This window comes from Theropithecus gelada, chromosome 3 (genome assembly GCF_003255815.1).
Source record: "Theropithecus gelada isolate Dixy chromosome 3, Tgel_1.0, whole genome shotgun sequence".
Taxonomy (NCBI): Eukaryota; Metazoa; Chordata; class Mammalia; order Primates; family Cercopithecidae; genus Theropithecus; species Theropithecus gelada.
The window spans coordinates 118,930,250-118,957,340 of NC_037670.1; the positions used below are offsets into that span (position 1 = coordinate 118,930,250).

At 33.0% G+C, this 27,091-nt stretch overlaps 1 protein-coding gene across 1 annotated transcript in view; it reads left to right on the forward strand.

Moving 5' to 3' along the window:
• SEMA3D (semaphorin 3D) overlaps positions 1-27,091 on the forward strand; it is a 161,779-nt gene that overhangs the window by 15,061 nt on the left and 119,627 nt on the right. Inside the window, exon 2 of the mRNA XM_025380899.1 lies at positions 16,207-16,398. Coding sequence (XP_025236684.1) covers positions 16,248-16,398 — 151 coding nt within the window. The 5' untranslated portion in view covers positions 16,207-16,247. The remainder of the gene's footprint in view (positions 1-16,206; positions 16,399-27,091) is intronic.

Below are 27,091 nucleotides of genomic sequence, written 5' to 3' on the forward strand. Positions count from 1 at the left end.
CTGGGGAGGCAGAGGTTGCAGTGAGCAGAGATTGTGCCACTGCACTCCAGCCAGGGTGACAGAGTGAGGCTGTATCAAAATAAAAGAAGTAAAATTATTAATTAAAAAAGAATATCAGTTATTGCTCTTATAAAATTTACAGAACCTTTTATTCCTAAAGTTAATTAATTGTTTAATGAGTCAGAATAGCAGATTTCTATTATGTTTCCTCTATGTAATTGTTTGACTTCTTATCTGTCTACTAAACATTTATTATGCTTTTACTTTGAGCCCATTCAGCTTCTATGAGCTATCTGAAGTAGATTTAAGACAGTATACATTTTCTGTGCCTAAGCATCTTTCCAAATTTTTTGGAGAGGTAAGAGGCTTGTAAAATTCAGGCCATATGCAAGAAAATTTGACTGTAAGTCGATGTAGTTGAGAAAAAATCTGCTGTAGTTACCCTGGTAGAAAGTGTGTGAGTGTGTTGATCTGGAACTTACCCAGAAATGCTTTTTGGATGAGACTGGATCAGGACAGCAGAACATCACACACAGGAAGAAGGAAAAGAATATAATTTAGATGGGATGTGTTCACTGACTATTTTGCCTGGAACAGGGGGTGCACATTGAGGAACAAGGAAAGTAATTTGTGTAGTTAAAGAAGGGATTTAGATACCAACCTAGGGAGTTTATATTTCAAATTAGAGATGGCATTATGAAAGCAAACATTTGAGGAAAACAAGTATGGAAAACAAGTTATCCATTTCCAGGATTGAAGTCTACGGGTCAAGTCCGGAATACCAATTGTAGCAACCCAGGCATTCAATCAGAGCAACTCGATGCTACATTAGTGGCATGAAAATGGAGTAGAAAAATTAATCTTAGGTAAAAAAGAACATGTACATTATTAAAGGTATCATTAATATTGATGACAACTTTGATAAAGAGCAGATATTCCCTTGCCATATCCCTATAGTGTCTGTGTTATGTATGTGAGTATATATGAGATTTATATATATACACACACACTCCTATGTATATACCATATATGTCTTATATATATCCTGTATGTATCTGATGTATAGACTATATATGTCATGTGTATATCATATATACACCACATATATACACATCTTATATGACTTTTATGTATATCATATATACCATATGTAATACATGGTACTTCTCTATTTCATAAAAGTAAATTGCAATATCTGAATCAGAGTTTCTCATATCTGACTCTGCTGTACATAAGATTTAATAACATTGATCCCTAAAAAAAGTAAACTTGAATTAAGTCAAAAAGGTTAATCTCTTTTTAAAGAAAAAAGTCTATGTATGTTGTGTATTCATAGACACTTTGCTTTGCTAAAACTACGTACGTCATATTCCTGTAATATTGATGACATATCAACAGACTAAATTTACATAAAAAAAAACCCTGACCCTGAGTGGCTAATTGAATTCCCGAAAATAAGATGTCCTGTATGAGGCAAACCAGGACTACAGTCATGTCTTTAGACCTTTAACTCAGAGCACTTTCCTCTAAAGCATAGTGGTTCCTTATTCATGTTCCCTTTGCATTCTTTATCAAAGAGTAACTGGAAAATCTGACACTTATATAAAACATCAGAATTTAATAGTTCAAGTTAAATGATAATAAAAATCTGTAAATTGTAAAAAATAAAAATGTATTTTCCCAGTTGATACACATATTTTTAGCAAGACAAAGCATAATATGCCTTTCAATGCATAATGTTTTTACTGTTCTTTAATATTTTAAATAAAAACATATTATAGACAATTGTATAATTTGTTTTAAACTGAAATAATCTTGAAATACCATTTACATATTATAAAAATGTTTTTTTAAATATGTTACTTTACCCTTTTGCACTACATTGATTGGTCAATAGATAGATAATATAAGCTTGTTTTAAATAAATCAAATGCAGTATTTGAAAAATCAAAGTTCCATGTATACTTAATGCTGATGCTTATCATAATCCCTGGAAGTTGGCAGTCTTTGTTGAATGATTAGGTAAAGTACACAAGTCAACTTTTTAAAGGAGAATTCTTAATTTTATGAGGATAATGCAGTACAAGAGTTTAATGAAGCATTGTCTGAAAACTGATTTATTGTAGTGACAAGGATAGAAAGATATCTTTTTCTCATTGTTTTATAATCAAGAATTCGTTACTCTTCATTGACATTCCAAAGGACGCACTCATGCACTATTACAATTGAACTCCACATTCTTTCTTACCCAAGATAGCAATAATCTCTACATCTCTACATTTTTCCTCTGAGTAGCTTGCATATTTTACCACTTAGACATTGCTCTCTCATCCTCTTTTTAATCTGGGTGTGCATTTATTTAGGAAAAGGTCCGTGCTGTGAATTTTCTAGAAATGTGGGAATCATATAGATAGGATAAATGCTTAATGGATAATTCTTGAATATGTCTTTAAATTCTACTTAATTTTATGGTTTGTCTTCTGGATATAACTCAACAATTCACAGGAAGAGAGGAAGAGAAGTAGAAACATGATAGTAAATAATACCAGTAAATATATCATTTTCATATGTGTGTATGTACACACACACACACACACATATATATTTATATTTATTTATTTATTTATTTTTTACTGAGCCAGCAGGGATAGGAAGAGGGAGAAACTTGACAAAACTTTCCAAATTGTTAAATGAGCATTTGCTCACTTCTGAATTATAAATACCGACATGATTCATGGACAAATCATACCCAGTTGAGGGAATGGAACTATCTTAATCTATAATAAGAAATAATTGTCTCAAAAAAAAAAAAAAAAAACAAAGAAATAGCTGTCATAATAGCCATTGTTTTTCTGCAAGTACTATTTATGTACAGATTTTAATGTACATTATTTCAAATGCAAAAACATAGCAAAGTTGTCATTATCTGCTAAATTTCAAAGAAAATCTTACCCTGGAAATGGTAAAACTGGAATTCATAATCAAGCCTGTCTGACTCCAAAGTTCAAATGCTTACCATTATCTCACGGCCCTTCTCTACACGCAGGGGTTTTCTAGGATATTCTCAAGTGATGTTAGAAAAAAGTGTTGTTCTAAAAACTTGCAAAAAGATACCCAGAATTACAAAGAATGTCCCTGAATTGCTCAGATATTCCTCCCATTTTGGAGGGTATGAATCTTTATAACATCTATACCTCTTTCTAGTTTAGTCCCCACATTCCTATATATTCCTTGGACTCTTGGGGAGACACAAGGTTTTTGAGTTTTTCTGATATTACACATAAGGATGCTGTAAAGAGATTTGAAAAGCTTCTCCATCATATGTCAAAGAAGTGGGCTGGTGAAGGAAAGAGGAGATTGAGTTCTTCTTTCATTTATTTAATAAATAAATACTCATATCTTACTCCATACTAGGGACTGTGTTAAGCTTTGAGGATACAGTGGTAAATTTAATAGATGTCCTGAATTCATGTGGTACAAAAGAAGAAAAAGTACATGATTCGGTAGATGGAGATTTTGCTTGTTCTGGAAGGTACAAATGAAAAACTTGCAAGATTTAGGGAATGATCTTCTAATGACTTAGAAATATATTTTAAACTGTGATTTTATTATGATATAACAACTCATGTTTTGAATACTCTAAAAAGTACAGAAGTTATAATTAAAACTAAATTTCTTGATATGCATAAACATTGTTGGTTATTATAATATCTAAATAAGCCTTCAAAAATAACTTTAGGTTGGCTTTCTGTCAAAACCATTTCTAAGCATTTATATCAGCTCCAAGACCTCCCTCATAGACTTTTTCTTCAAACATATTTAGTAATCTCTAGTAGAAAATTCTAGAAAAAATATTTTCATTCTCCCTTTTATTTTGCATAGTCTGACAATTTCCACATCCAATAAAGCAATTAAGTATGTTCTTTTTATTAGGATTTCAGTTTGGCAGTGCATAGGGGCTCAATGAATTAGAAGTTCAGAGGAAAACAATGTATTATTAATACTGCAATAGGGATCTTATCTAATTGTGCATTGAAAAACATGTACACTGTGGAATGAGAGTTGAGAACGTTAATGCCAAATTATACAAACACATTTGTAACTATGATAGGAGAATATGGGAGTTTCCAGACTTCCTTTTAAGTTTCATATTTACTTACTATCTTTAGAAAATACTTGCTATCATAGTCCATGTAAAAATGGAAGACCATTAAGCTAACATTTGTTAGAGCTAGTTATGTGCCAGAGAAGATAGTAAGTGCTTTTCATGCATTATTTCATTTTATTCTCACAACAATCATATTTGATAAGAACTGATAATCCTATTTTGTAGATGCAGAAACTGGACTTAGAGAAATTAAGTGAATTCTCTCAGAGGATAAAGTTGATAAGTAACAAAACAGAAATTACAACCAAACCATCTTATAGCCAGAACCTGAAATTTTAACCAGTAGGCTGAGCGATCCTGGAAAATTCCATAATTTTATCTCAGTTGCTATAACACTTGGTAAAAACAAATAAGTTTAATTATTGAGGATTTTGAGAGACTATCTGAGTTGAACTCTGTATTTAAAAATTCAGAATGTTGTGCTAGTTTTAGAACATTGTGCTAGCTTTCAAGTCAACTTCTGAGATCTTGTAGTAAAAGGTATTATATTTTCTCCAAGAGGGAAAGATGTAAAAAATAAAAATGGAGAAATATCCATCGGCAGCTGTATGCTCAACTCAGGAATCCCCTGCTTATCCTGACTGAGACACTTTTTAACACTCATGTAAGTCCAGTTGTTAAGATGTAGCTGAGGATATAAGGATGAGACTAAACACAGCTCAGAAACTGATATTACTATGTTGATAGAGAACTAGATAAGGAGGGTGATAAGGGTGGAGGGGAAATTAAATAGCACAAATATTCAACACATGACTTCAACAGAACAGTCATGCAAAAAGAAGAAAGAAAGCAAACATATCTACATAGGAAGACCAGAGAGGTTTTTTATAAATGTGTGACTGCCTGATAAAGAAGCTGAAATTTCTGGCACTTTATTAGTCTCACTATTATACGACAACACCCCAACTCATTCTATATGCATTGCGTATGCACTGGGTAACTGCAAGTTACTTTTTAAACACAAATATATTAGTCCAGGAACTGCTCCCTTATACACATTAAGAGAAGGTAAAAGATATGAATTCAGCTTTAATGATAGAAGCTCTTTAATAAGATCCATATTATGCTTCTATATTGCATGTCCAGTACATCAAATAATGTTTCTAAAAGAGTGTTATGAGGTCATACTTTAAAATATAATAAATTCATGTGAAGGCATGTATATAGATAGTATAAAACTTGTATTAATTATAAGATGATATTTCTACATTTTATTATGTTATTTGGAATTATGTAATATATTGATATTAATTTTTAATTTTATTAATTTATATTTGAGGACAGTAAAGTTCATGCTAGAGAAACAGTTCATCCTTATGCAAATATGTATTTCAATAGCTATTTAATATGAAATAAATTTTTGATGTGTTCTTTTAATAGTCCATCTTAGAACTACCAGAAATATTAAGATGTTCTAAGATGCATAGTAGCTCTTTGAATCTGTGGCAGAGACAACTTCAACTCTTGGTATGCTACAAATACAGTAATTTTGAAAACTGTTGCAAATAATACTGGCATGCTTACACATGTGAAATGGTTTAAAATGTTATTAAAAGTATTTTTGTATGTTTAACCTACCAAAACCTAATTAAATCTCAATATGATATCCAATTTTGCCATGTTTTAACTTAGGAAACATTGCTTCACCGTTTTATGCGTTACCATAGTCAATAAAATAACTTTTGTTTTCCTGCTATATATGAAAGTTTCGCTATGTTTGATATATAATCACAGGGTATTATAAATGAAATTTAATCAAAACAGTTTTTTAAGCTGGTATGAATTTTGAAATATACTTGGTAAAAGCATAACAATTTTAATGTAAGTAAAACTAGTTTCAAAAATTGATCATAAACACAATATAGCTGTTTTTAAACATGATTACTTTTTCATGTAAAAATTATTTTAATTAATTATTTAAAATAATTTCAGGCATATGTTCAAAAATGATCAGAAACATGTGTTCAAAAATATAAATTGGTGAGGTGCCTAAGTGACATCATAATTATGAAGAATAATTTTTTAAAGAAAGCTGAAAGCAGATAACATTAATAAGAGTTCGTTAAAGATCTTTATACCTTTAAACCATACTATACTAGTTGTAAAACTAAAGACTACGTGTGGGAATGGAAACTAGAACACTGAATTAAGTCTCATAGATGCATAAATTTTTTTAAAATTACAACCTGTTAAGATTCAATACAAAGTATATATTGAATTGCAGACATACATAATCGTTATACTTTGAATATACTGTTGAATGTACTATATCTTTGTATTTCACAGGATCCACAAGATTTTTAAAATTTGTTTTCCCCTTTAGAAGGTAGTATCCTTTCTGGAGAAGGCACTCAGGGAAGCATACTTCTTTTCATCTTTTTAACCCAAGTAAAAATCTTCAAGTCAAGTACTACACATATTCACCAATGTTTATTCTATTTTGATTTAAACATTTTATATGAAGTTATTGTTGATTGGGTATTTAGTTATTTTCTCTTTCTTGATAAATTATGTGATTTAATTTAAATGAGTAGCATTAGAGGCGCTCCAGATACAATTATGTTATATCCTTCATAATCAGATTCAAACCATCACTTTCATTCTCCCCTTTTAAAGTATAGAAAAGAAATTTATATGTTTGCTTGTTTATGATCTCAAAGAATTAAAATTATTTTCTTCATTTGTTTTCATACTCTTGGATGTTATATAGTATTTTCCTGAAAACTCTGCTTTACAGGCCTTATAAACTGTAATTGTACTTTCAGATAATCATGAGTTGTCTTTAAAACCATAATTTTCTCGTTCTTAAATCGAGTTTTAATAGAAAATTAAGACTAATTGATTATAATGATTTTTAAATGGCTAACACTGATAGATCACTTACTCTGTACTGGGCAGGGTGTGGCGCTTTACATTATGGTTTCTGAGTCCTTACAACGAAGGAATCAAATACCCTTGTTATCCACAATTTCAGGTGAGAAAACATGAGACACAGTATGGTTAAGTAACTGGCCCATGGATAAACAGAAAGCAAGTGATAGACCTGGGCTTTTTGTCTGTGCGCTTAACCACAGTGCTACTATCCTTTTGACATGTCCCAGAAGAGTTATATAACCTGGGATATGTGGAAGTGTAGCTAAAAGAAGCTTTTACTTTGTATGACAAGGCAATCATATAAGGTACAAATAATGGAACTTATGATATCAATTTATTTATAAAACTTATATATTTGTTGTAAGTTGTTTTTAACTTTCTCAATAGCAGAGTTAAACCAAACATAGGAATATTTACTGAGCCAGGGATTTGAGAACTTTTGAATTTCTGGTAGAAGCTGGTAGATTATTTATGGCAAAATTCAGATTTCTCCTATGGATAAGATTTTCCAGATATCCAGCTCTTTTCTGGGCCAGGAGACCCCAATAATGAGCATGTGCAAATGTATTCTACAATGTTTACCTTATAATGACACAATTAGAAATACAAGTGGGTTGGAACAATTGCATTTGAAGCATGTTAAAACAAGATGAAATGCGTGAACATATGTCATCATCATTAGAGACATAAACAATGATCACTAAATAACTATTACTGCTAAGAGTGCTGGACAATTCTTTTATTTGTTGAAAGAAAAGTTGCCTTTTTGATTGCATAGTCATCATCAGGTGTTGAATTTATAATGTTAATTATTAATAGTTGATGAGTTGGGTCAAATACAATGAAATTCAAATCGGATATGAAGACTTGGTTCCTAAATTCCACTTGTGATGCTAAGTTCTTTTTACATGCTGCCTATTTGTGTTTCCAGATAGCAATATGTTTATGAAGTGAATTATTTACATTTTTTCTCCTATTTCCCTAGGGTGTTTATTTCCCTAAGGTGTTTCATTAAATAGTGAAGAAAGAAACAGTGTTAATGTGTTTAGCACATCTTTTGTTAAAAAAAAGATAAAATAAGGCTATATAGGATTCATTTAACTCATTATAAGTGTTTTGATCTCAACAGTTTATGTGTTCCTGAAGAATATATGTGAGTATGAAACTCAAGGTCATAGTTTTCCTGCTATGTGCAGTTTTTTTAGATTAAAAGTTTGCTATTAAATATGGGCATTGCTGGTAGATTTGATGGCATTTCTTTATCTGTTTATGTAAAAGGGTTAGGATTTTTATGAAGAATACGTATAATTGTCCTACAGCATAGATTTCAAAAATGTAATTTAATTACTTCATAATTATTTACTGGTTTCCAATAGTTACAACCTTAAGATTCTAAACTAAGTATGTATAACCCCATGTTATAATTTAGTCTCAGTGTAGGAACTTATCGAAATGCTATTTCCTATACATAAGTGGTTTTGTATAAGCAGGCTTATATAGTTTTACATATTGGCAACTATAACCTCTGTATGTTGTTTTCATGATAAGATGAAATCCCCATCTCACAGTCTGATAAGACATGTATTAAATAATTTTTTAAAAATCAATTTTTCCTCCATTGGCATAACCAATTTTTCAGTAAATATTTTTAATTGGAAAATTAAAATATACACATGAAGTCGTGTGGGAAACACGACTACCACAAGTCAATAAATGAAAAGAAATTCTGTTTTACACATTTGTCTGTCTTTCCTATCTAGGTGTTGTGCTCTTCTCTTCGTGCATCTCTGTATTGTTCTTACCTTAGAATAAGTGCTGCTAAAACAAACACCATGATAATATTTTAAAATATAATAAAGTAGGTGAGGCACAGTGACAGTGGCTCACACCTGTAATGTCAATACTTTGGGAGGTTGAAGCAGGATGATCACTTGAGGCCAGGAGTTCAAGAGCAGACCAACCTGGTCAAAATAGTGAGACCCTATCTCTAAAAAAAAAAAAAAAAAAAAAACAAAAAAAAACAGAGTAGAAAATTAGCTGGGCATGATGGCACATGCCTATAACACCAGCTCCTCAGGAAGCCAAGGCAGATGGATCACTTGAGTCCAGAAAGTCCAGGCTACCATGAGCTGTGGTCATACCACTGCACTCTAGCTTCAGTGACAGAGTGAGATCCTATCTATCTCTTAAAAAAAAAAAAAAGGAAATATACATATATCATAAAAATACTCGTATTGCTTTGAAAGACAAGTTTCCAAGTGCAGAATTATTTATGCTGCCACAGAGACCATGGAGCCACTAACTTGGTTTGTAAAACATAATATTCTGTACATTTTATTGTGAATAATCAATTTTTAAAAATTCGAATCCATTTATTCTTCACATAGGCAGAATACTTATAATATTAGATACATATTATAAATTCTGGGAAAATGTTAAATGGACATGTAGTTCAACAGCTAAATGAATAACTGAATGTGAATTTCAGAAAAGAATAAAGAGAAATTTTGGATATTTGCCAAAATGTTGTTTAGTTTTGATAAAAATGACATTTCTAAAAAATAAAAGGGCTTGACTAAATTAGAAATAAGCATATCTCAATAATAAAAATATAGTTGGCCCAGCGTGGTGACTCATGCCTGTAATCCCAACACTTTGGGAGCCCGAGGCTGGTGGATCATGAGGTCAGGAGCCTGATCAACATGGTGAAACCCCATATCTGTTAAAAAATATAAAAAATTTAGCCAGGCACGGTGGCACGTGCCTGAAATCCCAGCTACTCAGGAGGCTGAGGCAGAAGAATTGCTTGAACCGGGGATGTGGAACTTGCAGTGAGCAGAGATCGCTCCACTGCTTTCCAGTCTGGTTGACAGAGTGAGACTCTGTCTTAAAATAAAAAAAAAAAATAAAAAAGAAATAATAAAAAAATAAAATAAAATAAAATAAAATAAAAGTTAATTCTTACTTCATTATTCCAAGAAAATAGAATAATTTTGCCTTCATATTTTCAATAATTCCTACTCTGCTTTTTTCAAGTCACTTCATTAAAAAAAGCAGAAGTACCTAAGAGGCACATATCAGAATATTTGAGGTCGATGCTTTTGAGTTTTAAAAAACAACCAATTTATGTTTCGAGTGCGCACATTAAAATTTGACACAATGTTATATAATTCTCCAAAAGCATATTATAAGATTATCTTAGTCATGAAAAGTTGCATGAGTTAAAATGCTCCCAAGAGTGTAAGAATTTGAAAGGAAAATATTGAAACTTTGGACTGTCGATTAATCTGATTTGAAGAAAAGCCAACTCTGATGATGTTGTTAGTACTTTCTCTGACCCTTCAAATTGATAAGTATCAATTGCTGCTTTGAACAGCAAATTGATGTGAGATTTAGGATGAGGAAAATTAATATCAATAAAGTCATTCACAGTAGTATTTTATTAAATTTGTATAAACGTGTTAACAACTTCAACAGTTTAGACCTTGGAGGCACTTTATTTCTTTGGGACCTTTTTACAACTTAAACATTATTTTGTTGTTACTGTTAAGGTAAGAAAAAAAAGAAACTCACAATATTAAACCTAAGAGATTACACACATACATTCTAAAATCTCACAATTGTATTATTGTATGTTGAATTCGTTAGAGGTGAGATCTTAACAGAATTTTATTTGGCTTTTAGTACATGGCTATAACGCATGCAAACCCAAGTAAAATGTTAACAGTGTTGCTTTGTTGAACAAGGATTATAAAACAATATACTCTCAGTGTATTTTAGAAATGCAAACATAATGTTTAAACCACTAAAAAATAAAAATGTAGGTAGTTTAATTTATATTTACTGACAAATAGCTTAGCTCAGCTCTACAACTAATTCTGATGATAATCATAATTTGTTTGATGTGTGGAGAAATATCATTGGCCATCATAAAGAGGCCAATTAAATGCTATATTTGATTAGCATTTAATCAAATATAAGACTCTTCATGATCTCTGAGGAGTCAGATGGCCTTCCACACTCCTTTAGAATATATCAATTGATGGAGAATTCATGACATCTGAAGACAATGAAGTCCATTAATGGACAATTAGTCTTTCAACAAATACTTGCTCTCTTACTAAAGTAGTAGAATATTTTACATGCCTATTAGAAAATACACAGAAGGAAACCTAAAAAGGATAGGATAAATTCAAGTGAAAGTTCTAGCATTCCAAGCTCTGCTCCTGTGGACCTTTTCACATACCACTTGAATCCTACTTTGATATTATTGCATTTGATCAATGGAATGTATAACAGCCCCCTGTAACATAAAGCTTCTCTTTGTTTGCCTATGTTACCTCTTTGGCTTTCAAGTGTTTTTCTATAATCCCTTTTTGTTGTTCTGTCCACAGCCATGCCATGAAGCAATGTTACCAATAATTGATCAGTCATGTGCACCCTACAGGAAAACCATCTAATCAAACAATAGCTCAAAATAGGAGCAGCAATTTGGCCAGAGTGAGTTAATACAGATATTGCTTTTAATATTGAGATAGGCATATTTCCTTGTGCTTTCTGAACTGGGTAAAAAACATTCTCAGGTGACCTTATACATACCACTTAGTTATAAAGAACAAAGAGCTCTTTATAAAATTTAAAAAATCAGGGGTTCTTTTCTTCCCTTCCCCAACCTACACACCTATACACACACACACACACACACACACACACACACACACTTGAGAAAGAGTCCTACATCTAAGTGTTCCAGATTTTCAGGCATGAAGACTTATATATTCTAATTATTGTTCTGTGCATAGAAGCTATTTTTTCACACAAATAGTACCTGATCCTGGCTTAATAACTTTTGGAACAAATGCACATGAATAAATAAGACAAATCAATGAAGTTCATATATAAAATTTTGTATCTCTTGCTCCTGAAATAAATTTTTTGACGAGTTACCATCCATCTAATAAGTTCTGGACTCTTTGTGTTCCTTAGGGAAATGGCACAAGGTCTTCTTGAGTTTAGATTATGCATTTGGATCTCTGATTTAGTGGAACAGTGTGTAAAAGTCTCTCATAATCAGAACACTCCCTATTGGCTCCACATCTGAAGATCCCCAAGAGTGCTGTTTCTATCAGGGAGCATCTGGAATAGATTATATTCAGTTAATTGGCTCCAGATCAAGCTTGTTACAGACAGTAGCATGCAGTATAACCTATGCATTTCACTAAATCCACCCACTTTGGGTTAAATCACACCTACTTCTCTCCATAATTCATCCCAGATGCACAACACACACACATGTGCACATAACACACACGCACACACACACGAAGACGGCAAAATATCAACAGAGTAGGGAGGAGGTTTTTGGCAAGACTAATCCGTAAATTATCTCAATTAAAAGATTAACTATTGAATTTATAGGATTGTTGGGAAGAAAAACAAAGAATCAGGACCAGCAGATTGTAGGTCTTGACTGTTTTATAGTAGAAAAATATATAAAGGCTTTTATTTTAAGTTCCAGAAGTATCGCCATTTTTGCTTTATTTTGTTCCTCCAAGTACAGGTTCAGCACACATAGGCACTTCTCAGAATGTCTTAGTAGGAAAGCAGGGCTTTGATTTTTAACTTATTTAACAATATTAATTAGTTGGGTTACAAGGAACAGTGTTACTACTGTTCATTGAAAACCAAAACATCAATCTTCTCAACTTACGACGTTAGAGGCACAGGGCATGTCTTAGCGATTAATGACCAGTTGGAGGAGTGGATATCTCAATGCATAGCCAAGGGCCATTAACCCCAACTAGTCATTAATTCCCAGGAAATGTCCTGCACTAAGGTCATTATTGCTAATAAAATGCACATATGGAAAATTCCCTCTTTTTTGCCTATGTATATAAACATACATTCACATTACATGCATTGTTATATGTCATAAAAAAGTATTTCACATGTCCAGAAGCTTAAAAAAAAAAAAAAAGTATAATGAGAAATTTAATATATTTAGTCTCTACATTCCTTTTACCTTTCATTTTTTTTAGAGGGTATGGGTAGGAGGGAGAATACATGTTTGTATGCCAAGGCTGTGACTCTGCTGCAATCAGATATCTGTGCTTTGCTAATAATGTGAATACAAGAAACAACGGAAGGAACAGGGTAATGGGATTGGAGAAGCACTGATGAATGTGGGTGGAACAGCACACTTGATCAATACCAAAGGCAGTATGGAGTGATCATATGTATTGTTTCGAGTCATAATATATTAGGTACAAGAACATGCATGAGCCAAATTTAAGAATTAGCCAAAGATTCTCTTTGGTGTGCTTCTGTTCTATGCCCCTGAATTATGCCACATTCTCTTCCTTCTCAGCCATATAACCCAGTCTATCATGCAGCCTGCCTTACTGTTCAGGAGTCCTTAACAAGGTTTCACTGTTTTCTGGAACTGTCTCTGTTTGCTTTCCCAGTCTCTTTTCTCTGTCCTCCAGGAAAGTATACTTGTCTTGTTTAAGCCTATATGATACTCCTTTGAGTTATTTTGCATAGCGTGTCACAAATGTCTCCATTTTAAATTTATTTTATGGTACTTTATTGTTTATAATCAACCATTCCCTTCAGAAAAAAATCTTATTCATTTCCTCACCTTATAAATAGCGATTAGATATGATGCCAATGGCTAAGAATATATATAAGTGAATATATGTTAGATATATTCAAATACCATCGTAAGTTATATAAATATATATTTATTAACGTATAAATATGTAAATATTTAAAACTTGTATTGGAATTTGTGTAAAAGCAGCAAGTTTTTAAGGAGAATCTATAAGTCAAAGAATACTGGTATTCTAACAAGTTAAAACTAACTTTTAAAACTAACAAGTTGTAAGAATGCATTGAGATTGAATGATTCAAAACTCATATATTCAAATCTAATCTGATTTTTTTTTTCTGTAGATCAGTTAAAGTAACTGTTTTGTGGCAATAGCATTAATGTGTTCCTACTTGCCTTTAAATAATATAATTTTTAGGACTTTATGTCTTTTTTTAAAAAAGGCTTTATTAGTGTTCTATATTAAAATTAGCATAATTGAAATATTTAAAACTAAAATTTTCATAAAGGGCGCTGATGGTGTAGGTGTTTTTCGTCAGAAAGACATTCCTGTTGTCTCTCACATTTTATCTAATTAGGGGAAACGTTCAGGAAATGTCAATTAAATGTGACTAAAATATGCAACGTTTGTTATATTTAATACAATATGATTGAAAGAGTATCTAAACCAACTTGATTATCTGCATATGGAGTAACCTTCTAAAAGAAGAATTAAATGTTGACAGATTATATACGAAGAATAATTTAGTATTTCTTGTAGGTATCTTTGAATGTAATGAAAGTGATTGAAGAAACAACTTATTAAGCACTCACTTTTCATTTCATGAAGAAATTCAGCATAAAATTGAAGTCTATCCTTAATTATCATGTATAAACATAATACACATCAAAATTTTATTTTATTTTACTTCCAAAGACTTGACTTAGCTGCTGAGATTTAAGGTAACTGAAAACTTGGTATTCAAAATCTGGGAGACATTTTAATACACTGAAGAGCTGATCTCACTTAAGGAAAATTCATCCCTTATTAGGCCTTCTCTTAAAACTAAACCATATAGGCATAAAATATTGATTCTGAATGTTAACTAATTAGAACATTACTTAAAGTCTAATACTTTTTTATTATGATCAAAGCTATCACCATGCAATGTATCATCAAGGAAATTATGGGTTCTGTGGCCTATTTCCTAGTAAGATGGCAGTAAGTTAATTAACATAGAAGAGAAGTTGAAGACTCTAGCAGGAGATGAAGATCACTGGTTTCTACCATAATGCAAAGCACCCGAAGACTTAGGTGCGAAGAAAGCAGACTCCAGCTAAAGTCCTGATCATGCGTTGATTTGATCCATCTCTTACTTGCCGTGTACCCCTGGAAGAACTATTTAACTCTGTACCTCAATTTTGTTTCATTGGTGAAGTGAGATAAATAATTACCCACCCTTACTGGTTGTTTTTAAATTAAATCATTTAATCTATGTAAAGCACTTTTCAAAAAGTATTGGGTACATATAAATGCTCAATAAATATGATTTGTAATTTTTATTTCCAGGCTTAGTTTGGAATACGTGTTTTGATTTACTCTACATCTCACAGAAAACAACGAAGTTAGCCTATTTTATGGCAACCCAGTTAATAACCACCCCCTCCTTCTTATAAACGCTTATATTTTAGAATTTGTTTTTCTATTCATTACTTCCCTGTGTGGAATAATATAGGTTTCAGGTAAGATTGCATTGTTCCAGGCATAACACCTATACTGGGGCCCTGACCTAATTAAATTTAGTTTCTCACATTTAAGTGGAATTTTTAAATGTCTCTAAACTCAGAAACAAGATAACTTGTCTCAAAATGACAGCTTTTGTCTGTTTTAGTTGGTGGACCTTTTTATTTGGGGATGACATGGGGCAAGTATGGGCTTCTATCAGTGAAAGTGGTCTCATCTGATCAAATAATTCAAGTTTCAAAAAAAGTTGGTTCTTGAGATATTTGCTTAAACAAAACACAGAAACAACTTTAGTCAAGGAAAAAATGTTAAATATCAAAATAGTTTAAATTCTAGTGGTGCTTTTATTTCTACATCTGGACAAAGCCAGTCCTTAATTTTATTCCTCAGTTCCGATTCGTTTCTGTAAGAGTAAAATAAGAGCTATGGAGAAATTATTTTAAAAAATCTATATACATTCAATAAATTATAATTTAGTAAATTGAGGAAAACCTGCCAACTGCTATCTTAATAGTTTTTTTTTTTTTTTTGATACTTTAAGTTCTGGGATACATGTGCAAAACATAGGTATACACGTGCCATGGTGGTTTGCTGCAACCATTAACCTGTCATCTACATTAGGCATTTCCCCCAACGCTCTCCCTCTCCCAGCCCCCCAGGCCCCAACAGGCCCTGGTGTGTGATGTTCCCTTCCCTCTGTCCATGTGTTCTCATTGTTCAACTCCCACTTCTGAGTGAGATGATGTGGTGTTTGGTTTTCTGTTCCTGTGTCAGTTTGCTGATACCTTAATAGTTTTTTTTTTTTTTTTTTTTTTTTTAACTCCTTCTTAGATTTAAATTAACACTGTTGGAAAGAGAACATAGTTTTCATCATGAATGCTAATAAAGATGAGAGACTTAAGGCCAGAAGCCAAGATTTTCACCTTTTTCCTGCTTTGATGATGCTAAGCATGGCCATGTTGTTTCTTCCAGTCATCGGCACTTCAAAACAAAATATTCCAAGACTCAAGCTAACCTACAAAGGTAAATATATACATATTTTCTAAATTGTTTATTAAGATTTTTAAATGTCTTTTTTGACTGCTATATTTTTTCTTTTTAGAAAAGCATATTGGCTTCTGTGAAATGTTTATTATGTTGGCATCAATTCATAAAATAGAATTATAGAACACAAAGCCCAATCACTCATTTTTATGAGGAAAAATATGCTAAAGCTATTCAAGTATGCTTTTCAGCCCAGTATTTATAATAATCAGTTTGATCTGCAAGTGGTAAACGGTTTGGTGTTAAAACAAATCAATCCTTAAAAATAGAAAAATGTTAACTAATTTCACATAACTCTTGCTAGTTTATTCCTAGTCAGAGGGGATTTAAAAAAAAAAAAAACAGTAAGATATCTTCAAAAAGAACTTAAGACAGCAGGATAGCTTCAAGTTCTCAACTACATATGTATTTGGTAATAGAAAAAGACAATGTGAAAGGTTTAAAATACAAAAAAGATGAAACAACTTTGCTAAAAAATGAAATCTGCTAAGCTAGTTTTTAAATGTTTGATATAACAGCAAAGTTTATATGAATTACGGTTGGTCATCTTTGTGTGTGTCTGTGTCCAGTTTCATGCCCAAATAGTTTTTACTTTGGTTTTCCTTTTTGATGTACTCTGGGGTTCATTAATAACTCAAGAAATAAAAGGGATGTAGGGAGAATAAAACTTCTTTATTCTCAAAGTGGTAGGCAAAAATTATGCTGGCAATTTGATATCCTCTGATCTCTTTAAGATGACATTTTATAGACAAACAAAATACTAATAAAAGCATGTTGGATGTTAAATCTAAGAGTAAGTTGAATTAGCACATTATATCCATTACAAATCTTATATGTTGGTATTTGTACAGAATATATGTCATGTATTAAAGAGTTAAACAATTTATAAATTTTTGAGTTCTTATGTTTTTATATGTATCAAACTCATTTGAATTGGAAGTCTATTTTTTGGTAATCTAGGATGTTTTTATCTGGAAACATTGATCACATTATGAAATATAATTTATTGATGTCTATTTAATCAATAATTAAAACCTTTTTTTTTTTCTTTTTGAGATGATGTCTCATTCTGTTGCCCAGGCTGGAGGGCAGGGCATGATCTCGGCTCACTGCAACCTCCGTCTTCTGGGTTCAAGCGACTCTCCCACCTCAGCCTCCTGAGTAGCTGGGATTACAGGTGCCCACCACCACACTTGATTAATTTTTGTATTTTTAATAGAGATGGAGTTTCACCATGTTGGCCAGGCTGGTCTCGAACTCCTGACCTCAAGTGATCCGCCCACCTCGGCCTCCCAAAGTGCTGGGATTACAGGCTTGAGCCATGTCGCCCAGCCATAATCAATAACTAAAACCTGTATTTGATTGTCTTCCATTTCTTAATCATAGATATATTCAATTTTCTGTCATTCCCCTAAAATTATCTTAGTTTCAAGTGAACATTAACAGTTATGGCAAGGTTTAGGCCATAAATAAAAAACAAAGTCAAGGCTTTTAACCATGCCAGTATAAACAGTACTGAATTATGCCTTCTTCCATAAACAACGATTCATCTAGATAAACTATATGAAGCAACTATTTTTAGACATTGAGCAATAGGCAGCAAAGATGAAAGAAAGAAACTACCAGTGGTACATGCCTATAACCCTAGCTATTCAAGAGGCTGAAGCGAGAAGATTGCTTGAGCCCAGGGGTTTGACTGCAGTGAGCTAGGATTGCATCACTTTTAGAGACTCTGTCTCTAAAAAAGAAAACAAACAAACAAACAAAAAAAAAAACAAAAAAACACACTTAATGGAGCAACTCGGAAAGGGTTTGGGGCAAACGGGGAATTTGTGTGCTGAGCCGAGATATTGAGCTGAAATATTGGAGGTCAAGGAGTGCCGAATGATATAGCAGTTCTGTCCACCCAGAATTTTAAAACTTTACCAAAACCTGGGGCACTCAGTTGACATGCTGCAAGGGTCATTTTATTTTTTAATTTTTATTTTAAGTTCAAGGGCGCATGCCCAGGTTTGTTACATAGGCAAGTTGTGTCATGGAGATTGGTTGTGCAGATTGTTTCATCAAACAAGTATCAAACCCTGTACCCATTAGTTATTTTTCCCGATCCTCTCCCTCCTTCCTACCTCCACGCTCTGATAGTCCCCAGGCTATGTTATTCCCCTCTATGTGTCCACGTGTTGTCATCGATTAGTTCACACTTATAAGTGAGAACATGTGGTATTTTTTTTTTCCTCCATTAGTTGGCTAAGGATAATGGCCTCCAACTCTATCCATGTCCCTTTAAAGAACATGGTCTCATTCTTTTTTTATGGCTGCATAGTATTCCAGGGTATATACGTACAACATTTTCTTTATTCAGTCTATCATTGATAGGCATTTAGGTTGATTCTATGTCTTTGCTAATGTGAATAGTGCTGCAATGAACATACAAATGCATGTGTCTTTATAATAGAAAGATGTATATTTTGGGGGTATATACCCAGTAATGGGATTTCAGTTTCTAATGGTATTTCTGTCTTTAGATCTTCGAGAAGTTGCCACACTGTCTTCCACAATGGTTAAACTAATTTACACTCCCACCGACAGTGTATAAGCATTCAGTTTTCTCCACAACCTTGCCAGCATCTGTTATTTTTGACTTTTTATATAATAGCCATTCTGAGTGACTAGTGTGAGATGGTATCTTGTTGTGGTTTTGATTTGTATTTCTAGAATGATCAGTGGTGTTGAGTTTTGTTTTTTTTTTTTTCCCACATGATTGTTCCCCGCATGTATGTGTTCTCTTGAAAAGCATCTGTTCATGTCCTTTGCCCACTTTTTAATGGTGTTGTTTATTTAAAACTATAAAAACCCTGAAAGACAACCTAAGCAATACCATTCAGCACATAGGCACAGGCAAAGAGTTCATGATGAAGATGCCAAAAGCAATTGCAACAAAAGCAAAAATTGACAAATGGGATCTCATTAAACTAAAGAGCATCTGAATAGCAAAATAAACTATCAACAGTTGACAGTGAGTAAGCAGGCTTGAGTCAACAGACAACCTACAGAATCAGAGAAAACTGTTACATATTATGCATCTGACAAAGATCTAATATAAAGCATCTATGAGGAACTTAAACAAATTTACAAGGGTCACATTATAAGAGCTCAGCTATTCTATTCCTACTGTAAGGGATACTTTAGTCCTGCCTTAAAAAACGTGACAATAAGTCTCAAAAGGATTGAACTGATCTTCCAGTAAACTCAATATCCGCGAGAAAAAAAAAAAAAAAAAAAACTCAACAATTTTTAAAATAAGAAAACCCAAATCAACCATATTCTCAACAATTTAATATCCATAATGTCCATATACAATAAAAAAAAAATTACTAGACCTACAAAGAAACAGGAAAATTTAATGATAACAAGGGAAACATGCAGTTAATGGAGGTAAATTGAAGTGATGCAGATGTTCACATTAGCAAAGATTTTAAAATAGCTATTATGAATATGTTCAAAAATTTAAAAGAAAATGCTATCAAAAGGAATAAGCAGATATGGAATCTCAACAGAGAAGTGAAATGTATTAACAAAACTAAATGAAAACTCTAGTAATGAAAATTGTATCTGAAATTAAAAACTTACTGCATGAATTACAGATTGGAGATAGCAGAACAACATTCAGTAAACCAGAAGATAGAGAAATAGGGATCATCCAATATAAAGAACCCTTGAGTTTTTTACATGTCAATTTATAACATATTCCATTAAACCAAAGCCATATCTAGAAAGTTATTTTGTATTCCTTATGCTCTTTGTGTGACTATAATGGGATATCTTTAAATTATTTGAAGCTCTATTGTTTAAATAAATATATATATATATCTCTTTACATCTGTATCTATCTATAAAAATACATATATCTTTATATCTATATATATTTATATCTCTATATATAGTATCTATATGTATCTCTATATATAGTATCTATCTCTCGATATACTATATATATAGAGAGAGAGATAGATACTCTTGCTCTGTCTCCTATATGTAGAGAGAGATAGACAGATAGATACTCTTGCTCTGTCTCCCACACTGGAGTACAATGGCAAGATCTTGGCTCACTGCAGCCTTGACTTCCTAAGCTCAAGTAATCCTCCCACCTCAGCCTCTGGACTACAAGCATGAGCCATCATGCATGGCTAATTTTTGTATTTTTCGTAGAGACAGAGTTTCACCATGTTGCCCAGGCTTGTCTCCTGGGCTCAAGCAATCCGCCTGCTTCAGCCTCCCAAAATGCTGGGGTTATAGGAGTGAGCCACCTTACCTGGCCAAAAGATAATCTTTAAAGCCACAGGTTTTATGTTTTGTTATGACAGTGCCCATTTCTAAAACCAAAATGTAATTTGGATAACTATTGCTGTATAACAAGCCATCATAAAACTCATTCCCTTAATAAAACAACAATTACTATATCCCTCAGTTTCTCTGGGTCAAGAATTTGGAAAGGCTTAGCTGAGTGGTTCTGGTTTGTACTCTTTAATGGAATTGTAATCAGACAACGGCTAGAGTTATAACAGTAAGGGTCTGGCTGGCATCTCTTCCTTGATGTATCCTCAGGTTCCTCCGAGGGAGTCTTTTCACTTGGGTAGTTTGGGCTTGCTCAGGGCCTCAAGTGCATACATTTAAACAAACAAAGAGGAAGTTTCATTGCCTTTTTATACCTAGCTTTAGAAGTTACATGGCATTGGTTCCAGAGTATTCTATTGGTTGAACCATGAGAAAGCTTCACTCAATTTTAAAAGGAGAGCACAAAGACTGTACTTCTCAATCATAGTAGTGTCAAAGTCACATATGTAAGGAGCTGTGGCATGGGAGGTATTGTTGATACATATATATATCTGTATATATATATACACACATATATAAATTCTTATATATATATATCTGAAATAAATTGATAATAAAAAACAAGTTTATATAGGGTAAAGTACTTATTGAGACACTTCACAAACATATACATGGCCAATAAACACTTAAAAATGCTGGCCCTCATGAGTCATTGGGTAAATACAAATTAATATTACAATGAAATACTCTTATATATCTGTTGGAATAGCTAAAAACATGAAACACTGACTATATCAAATATTTGTGAATCTGTGGAACAATTTGAGCTTGCAAACATTGCTAATGTAAGAGTTAAGGTGGAAATTGTTTTGGCAGTTTCTTATACTATTATACATGCACTTACATTCATTTGAAGTTCTAGAACAGGCAAAACTAATCAATGGTTTAAAAATATGATAACAGTTGCCCTTGTTGCTGGGGGACAGAGAGGATTGACTGAGAGGGGCATGTGAGGAAATTTTCTGGGAGTATATATGTGTTTTCTGTCTTGACAGGGATGTTGAATGCCTAAGTGTAGAGATTTGTCACAACTCATTAAATTGCACATGTAAGGTCTGTCCATTTGCCTATATATAATATTGCCTTAAAAAGAAAATGAATAGAAAACAAACATTAAAATCCAAGGAATAAAGAAAGGATATGGAAAGTTTGAACTAAAGGAATTGAAGACATAAAAAGGGAAACTCTGGTTTCTTTAATACAGTGAATATCGCAAAAGCACTGCATTGACAAACATGGGTAATGCAAACATCACACTTGCAAATATATTTTAATAATTGATAATATTCACTAAAGAGTCATAATGAACAAAACATTTGCATAAGGACTGTATGTGAATTATCTCATTACCTCGCTGTGAGATGCGTATTATCATCCCTTTCCTATGTATGAGGATACTGAGGTACTGAGAGATTGAGAAATTTGCCAGGGTCACAAATCTAATTCATGGCTCAACTCCTGGGTCAACCCCAGGCTACTTAGAGCTAGGATTCTAGCCAAGTCTCTCTCACTGTAGACATAAGTATTTCCTTCCTGAGGCACTTACCTGTCATAGTGAATAAATTACAGAAGCATCATGCTGATATTTGACTAAAACTGATTATGTGATTTTCAATTGTCAACATTAAATGAAGTTGAAGAAGATTACATGTACTCTTTAAGATCACTGGGTAGCCAAAAAGATTATTTGATTTTTGTGGGATTTTATGCCATTTGCTAAACTTATTTTTTAAAAGTTGATTGTGATAAATTGTCTTCATAATCAAAATTTCATAGAAAAGTGAGTCTTAATATTAAATCAAATGTATAAATTGTCATCTGAAAATAACAGCTTGTATTAATGTATGTTTTTGGCCTTAGAGCCAACTCTATAAGGATTAAAAATCTTGTTTTATTTATCTTTCTCTAAATTTCATTCCTCTCAGCACCTTATTCTTATATATAAGGATAATTGATATGTTTTTCTTGGAGTAAATGCAAAAAGCTGTACTCTTTTGATGCTTCTTATATTCAGTATTCATTTCAAATTTATAATTTTTTCAGATGTTTTAGGTTGTCTACATGTCAAATGCTGGTAATCAGAAGCAGAGACTGAATGCAGGATAGAAATCCTAGATATCTTCCAACACACCCTCAGCACACACCCATACTTCCCTCCCAGCTCCCCAGGGCTACTGTTAGTGAGTCATTTCTTGACTGTATGCTAATAGAGTAGTCACCTTTGTTAAGAGAACTACTGATAATCCTTTGCTGCTCACAACACACCATTTTAAGGAATGCTGAACCATTTTAATGAATGCAGAGTATTCATTTTGAATATCACAATTGTTCAGCACTGTGAAGTGTATATTTCCCATTCACTTCCAAAAATTTCAAGTTTTCCTATCCGCCTCTGTAAAATCAAGCACTTGAGAAAGAAAGTAGCTCAAATCCTGACATACCACCTTTTAAAAGCTGTCTTTTCCTGGATTTTAAAAAGCTGTGACACAAAAATTACCGTTAATTTTGTGTTCTGGTGGGGCAAACTGCTTACATACCAGATTCCTGCTTCTGAGGTAAGAACTACAACATTTCTTTGACATTTTCATTTTTTCTCTCATGACAACTTACTGACTTGAGATCAGCTGGGACTATCCTTTGCTTAGACAGTATTGAGAGTCTGAAAGGTTATTCTTGGGCACTAATACACTGGTAGAACGTGAGGTTAAAAATAATCAGCCAAAATAAAAAAAAAATACTAATTTTAGTTTTAAAAATAATTAACTTTTATGGACATAAAATTAGCTTTGTTTTCTTTGCTTTCCATAATTCATATCTTCTCAGTGTAAACCAAAGATGCAGGCAGTATCTATGGTAGTAGAGTTAGCTACTTGGACGAGCTGCAAGGTAATATTAAGGGATTTCTTTTCTTTCTTTCTTTCTTTCCCTCCCTCCCTCCCTCCCTCCTTTCCTCCCTTCCTCCCTCCCTCTCTCTCTCTCTCTCTCTTTCTTTCTTTCTTTCTTTCTTAGATGGAATCTCACTGCAGTGGCCCGATCTCAGCTCACTGCAGCCTCTGCCTCCCGGGTTCAAGCGATCTCCTGCCTCAGCCTCCTGAGTAGCTGGGACTACAGGCACATGCCACCAAGCCCAGTTAATTTTTGTATTTTTAGTAGAGATGAGGTTTTACCATGTTGGCCAGGATGGTCTCATTCTCTTGACCTCGTGATCTGCCCACCTTGGCCCCCAAAGTACTGGGATTGCAGGTGTGAACCAACACGCCCGGCCTATTGAGGGATTTCTTAAAGTACTTCTTAAACAACAAGAGAGCTGTAGTAACCATTTTATCCAAAGAATGCTCTTTAATAAAGACTTAACTGAGAACCTCTGAATCCACAGGAGCTTGGTAGTTTGGTTCCATTGTTGTGCAAAGAAATTTCCCTTTGGTCCATGTTGTGAATTCTTGCATATTTATGACTACTAAACTTTTTTCTTGAATAATAAGTAAGGAATCATGGAGGTCAGAATGTTCTATATTTCCAGGTTTTGTATTATATGATTGTTACTATAAATATTGTCTTATAAATTGGGCTTCTCATAGTGACTTCTACAGTTCATGCCGCAATTATAAAAATAATATTTGAGAGACGATCTTCTTAAATTGCACAATAATATAAGTATTTTCTATCTCACCATCATCACTATAGACTTTGAATGTGTTGGAGATATTTATACTCAAAAATCACTGGTGTCTGTAACGTTATTTGTTTGGAAAACTCTAGAAGATGAGATTGGTGTAAGTCTTCAGCAAGAAAAGTAACTCATTTAATATTTACCATATATTCATCCATTCTACAAATACGTAATATGGAATCACTATTTACTAGGCATTGTTTTAGATAACAGTTACTGTCTTATTGGAGCTTATTTTTCACTTAGGGAGACAAACAGTGAACAAGCAAACAAACAGGTGAATATCATTTCAGATAGTCTAAGTGCTATCAAGACTATAAAGCCAGAGAATGACTGGGCCCAGGTACCCTATTCAGACTTTATCATGTATAAGTCTCACAACACTGTTTTTATACCCATTGTTTTCATACCTACTTTATAGATAAGATACAGGCTTAGAACAGGAGTCTCTTGCCCAGAAGCAAAAAGCTATTAAATAGCCCAACCAAGTTGTGTGCTTACATTTATCTAGTTCAAGGTCCATGTTACTGTCAACTCACCATGCCCTTGAGGAAAACATTACATTTTCAAGAGGATAAATATTAAGATATAAAAAATAACAAGATTTTACCATTATTTCTTTAGCATCAAGCTATTTTCAATAACTTCTGATAGTAGTAATTATGTTGTGCACCTCCAAAATTTATTAGATGTATATTCATTGACAAGAAAACCTTCAAAATTCCCTTTTGAAATTTTATCTGCCTATCTTATAACTAGGGATTACTGTATCTTCTAGAATTGTTCTTTGTTTTATCAGAATTTTCTAAAAAATGAATAAGTAAGGCTATATATTTTTCTGTAATTTACAAATTATTTAGCTGTGAAATTTAGCATGTGTGTCAAGTAGAGACGTCATTTAACTCATCTAATTTGTTTGATTTGTATTGATACATCTAATAATATGTATTTTATCTGGATCCAGTATGAGATAGCAGTGAATTATTTACCAAGACAGAAAGTGACCAGCACTAGGGAGAAAAATGAATCAAGACAGGGAGCTCAGTAGTGGTGGGAGTGCAGTCATCAAATACTGTGGTCAGGAAAGCACTTCCTGAGAGAATATTTTCACAGATGCTTAAGCTAGTCATGCAGATATCAGGAATATTTTTGCAGAAAGAACATCAAGTGCAAAGGCCCTGGAGTGAAAGTGTGTCTGGCATGTATAAAGATCCTAAAGAAGATGGTATGGCTAAACAAATAGCAGGATGGAAGAAAGAAGAAAATTGACTAAATAGAGAGTTAACAGGAGGGAGGAGGGATTAGATCTTCTACTGCTGGCATTTAGTCTGAGTATTATGGGAATCCACTGAAGAATTCTGAGCACAGTCTGACATGATCTGACTCTCAGAATAATAGAATCATTGTAATTTGCATGTTGAGAATACGCAGAAAGAAAGAGATCAAGAAATAGGGAGCCAAATTTGAGGCTGTTGTAATAATTCATGTGAGAATTAATGGTCTGTGGCACAAAGTGATAGGAGTGGATACACATAGATAGAGCCAACAAGATTTGCTGATGAGCTGAATATAAAGTGAGAGAGAAGTCAAAGATGACTCCATGGCTTTTGTGGTTTTGTTTTGTTTTGATGTGGTCTACAGGTGGAGGTACCATTAATTAAAGTGGTAAATACTGTGGAAGAAGTAGTTTTGTGGAGTTGTGGAGAAGATCAAGTGGACATATTTTGTTTGAGAAGGCTATTAGACACCTAAGTGAGATGCCAAGAAGGCATTTGAGTACATATATAACCCTGAAGTTCACGGAGATGTCAATTGGAGATATGAATTTGACCATTAACATATAGAAATTTTTAAATCTACAAGACTGTGAAATAATTAAGGGATGAAGCAGAATTCAAAAGATTGGCTTCTGGTATACTACCAAGTCAGGAGATGGGATAAAGGAAGAATTAACTGCAAAGTGAACTGAAGAGGAATGCCCAGGTGTATAGGAGAAAAATTAGGAGTTATAATACAAAAGGCATTAAATGAAAAAAGTAAAAGGAAAGAGATAATCAGTGGTGTCAAAGTCAGGTAATACGTCTAGAGAGATGACAACTAAAAAGTAACAGTAAATTTAACAGAGCTCACTGTTGACTTTGATAAAAGCAGTGTCTGAGTGTGCCAGCCAAAGCCTGATTAGGATGGATTCTTGAGAGCATGGGACTGGAGACACTGACTATAGATAATTCTCTCAAGGAAATTTTTGATAATTGTGACATAGGCATTAGCTGGAGGAGAAAAGCGATCAAGAGACTTATTTTAATGCAAGAAATAACAACATATTTGTATTTTAATTGAAATAATCTAGAAGAATAATAATTGATGATTCAGGAGACATGACGGATAATCTACACCTTATTGAAGAAAGTATTGATGAGATTATTTTCCCTAAAACAGGGTACATTTAGAACATGTATTAATAAAAGTGGCTTATTTTGCATAATAAAGTTCATTATCAGTTGCAACTATTGTCTAGAAAGGAAGCTAGGTTAAACATAAACAAGTTTTCAAGGAGGAATGCTTAAGTACGATATAATGATACAGGCTGTAGGCACTATATATGTT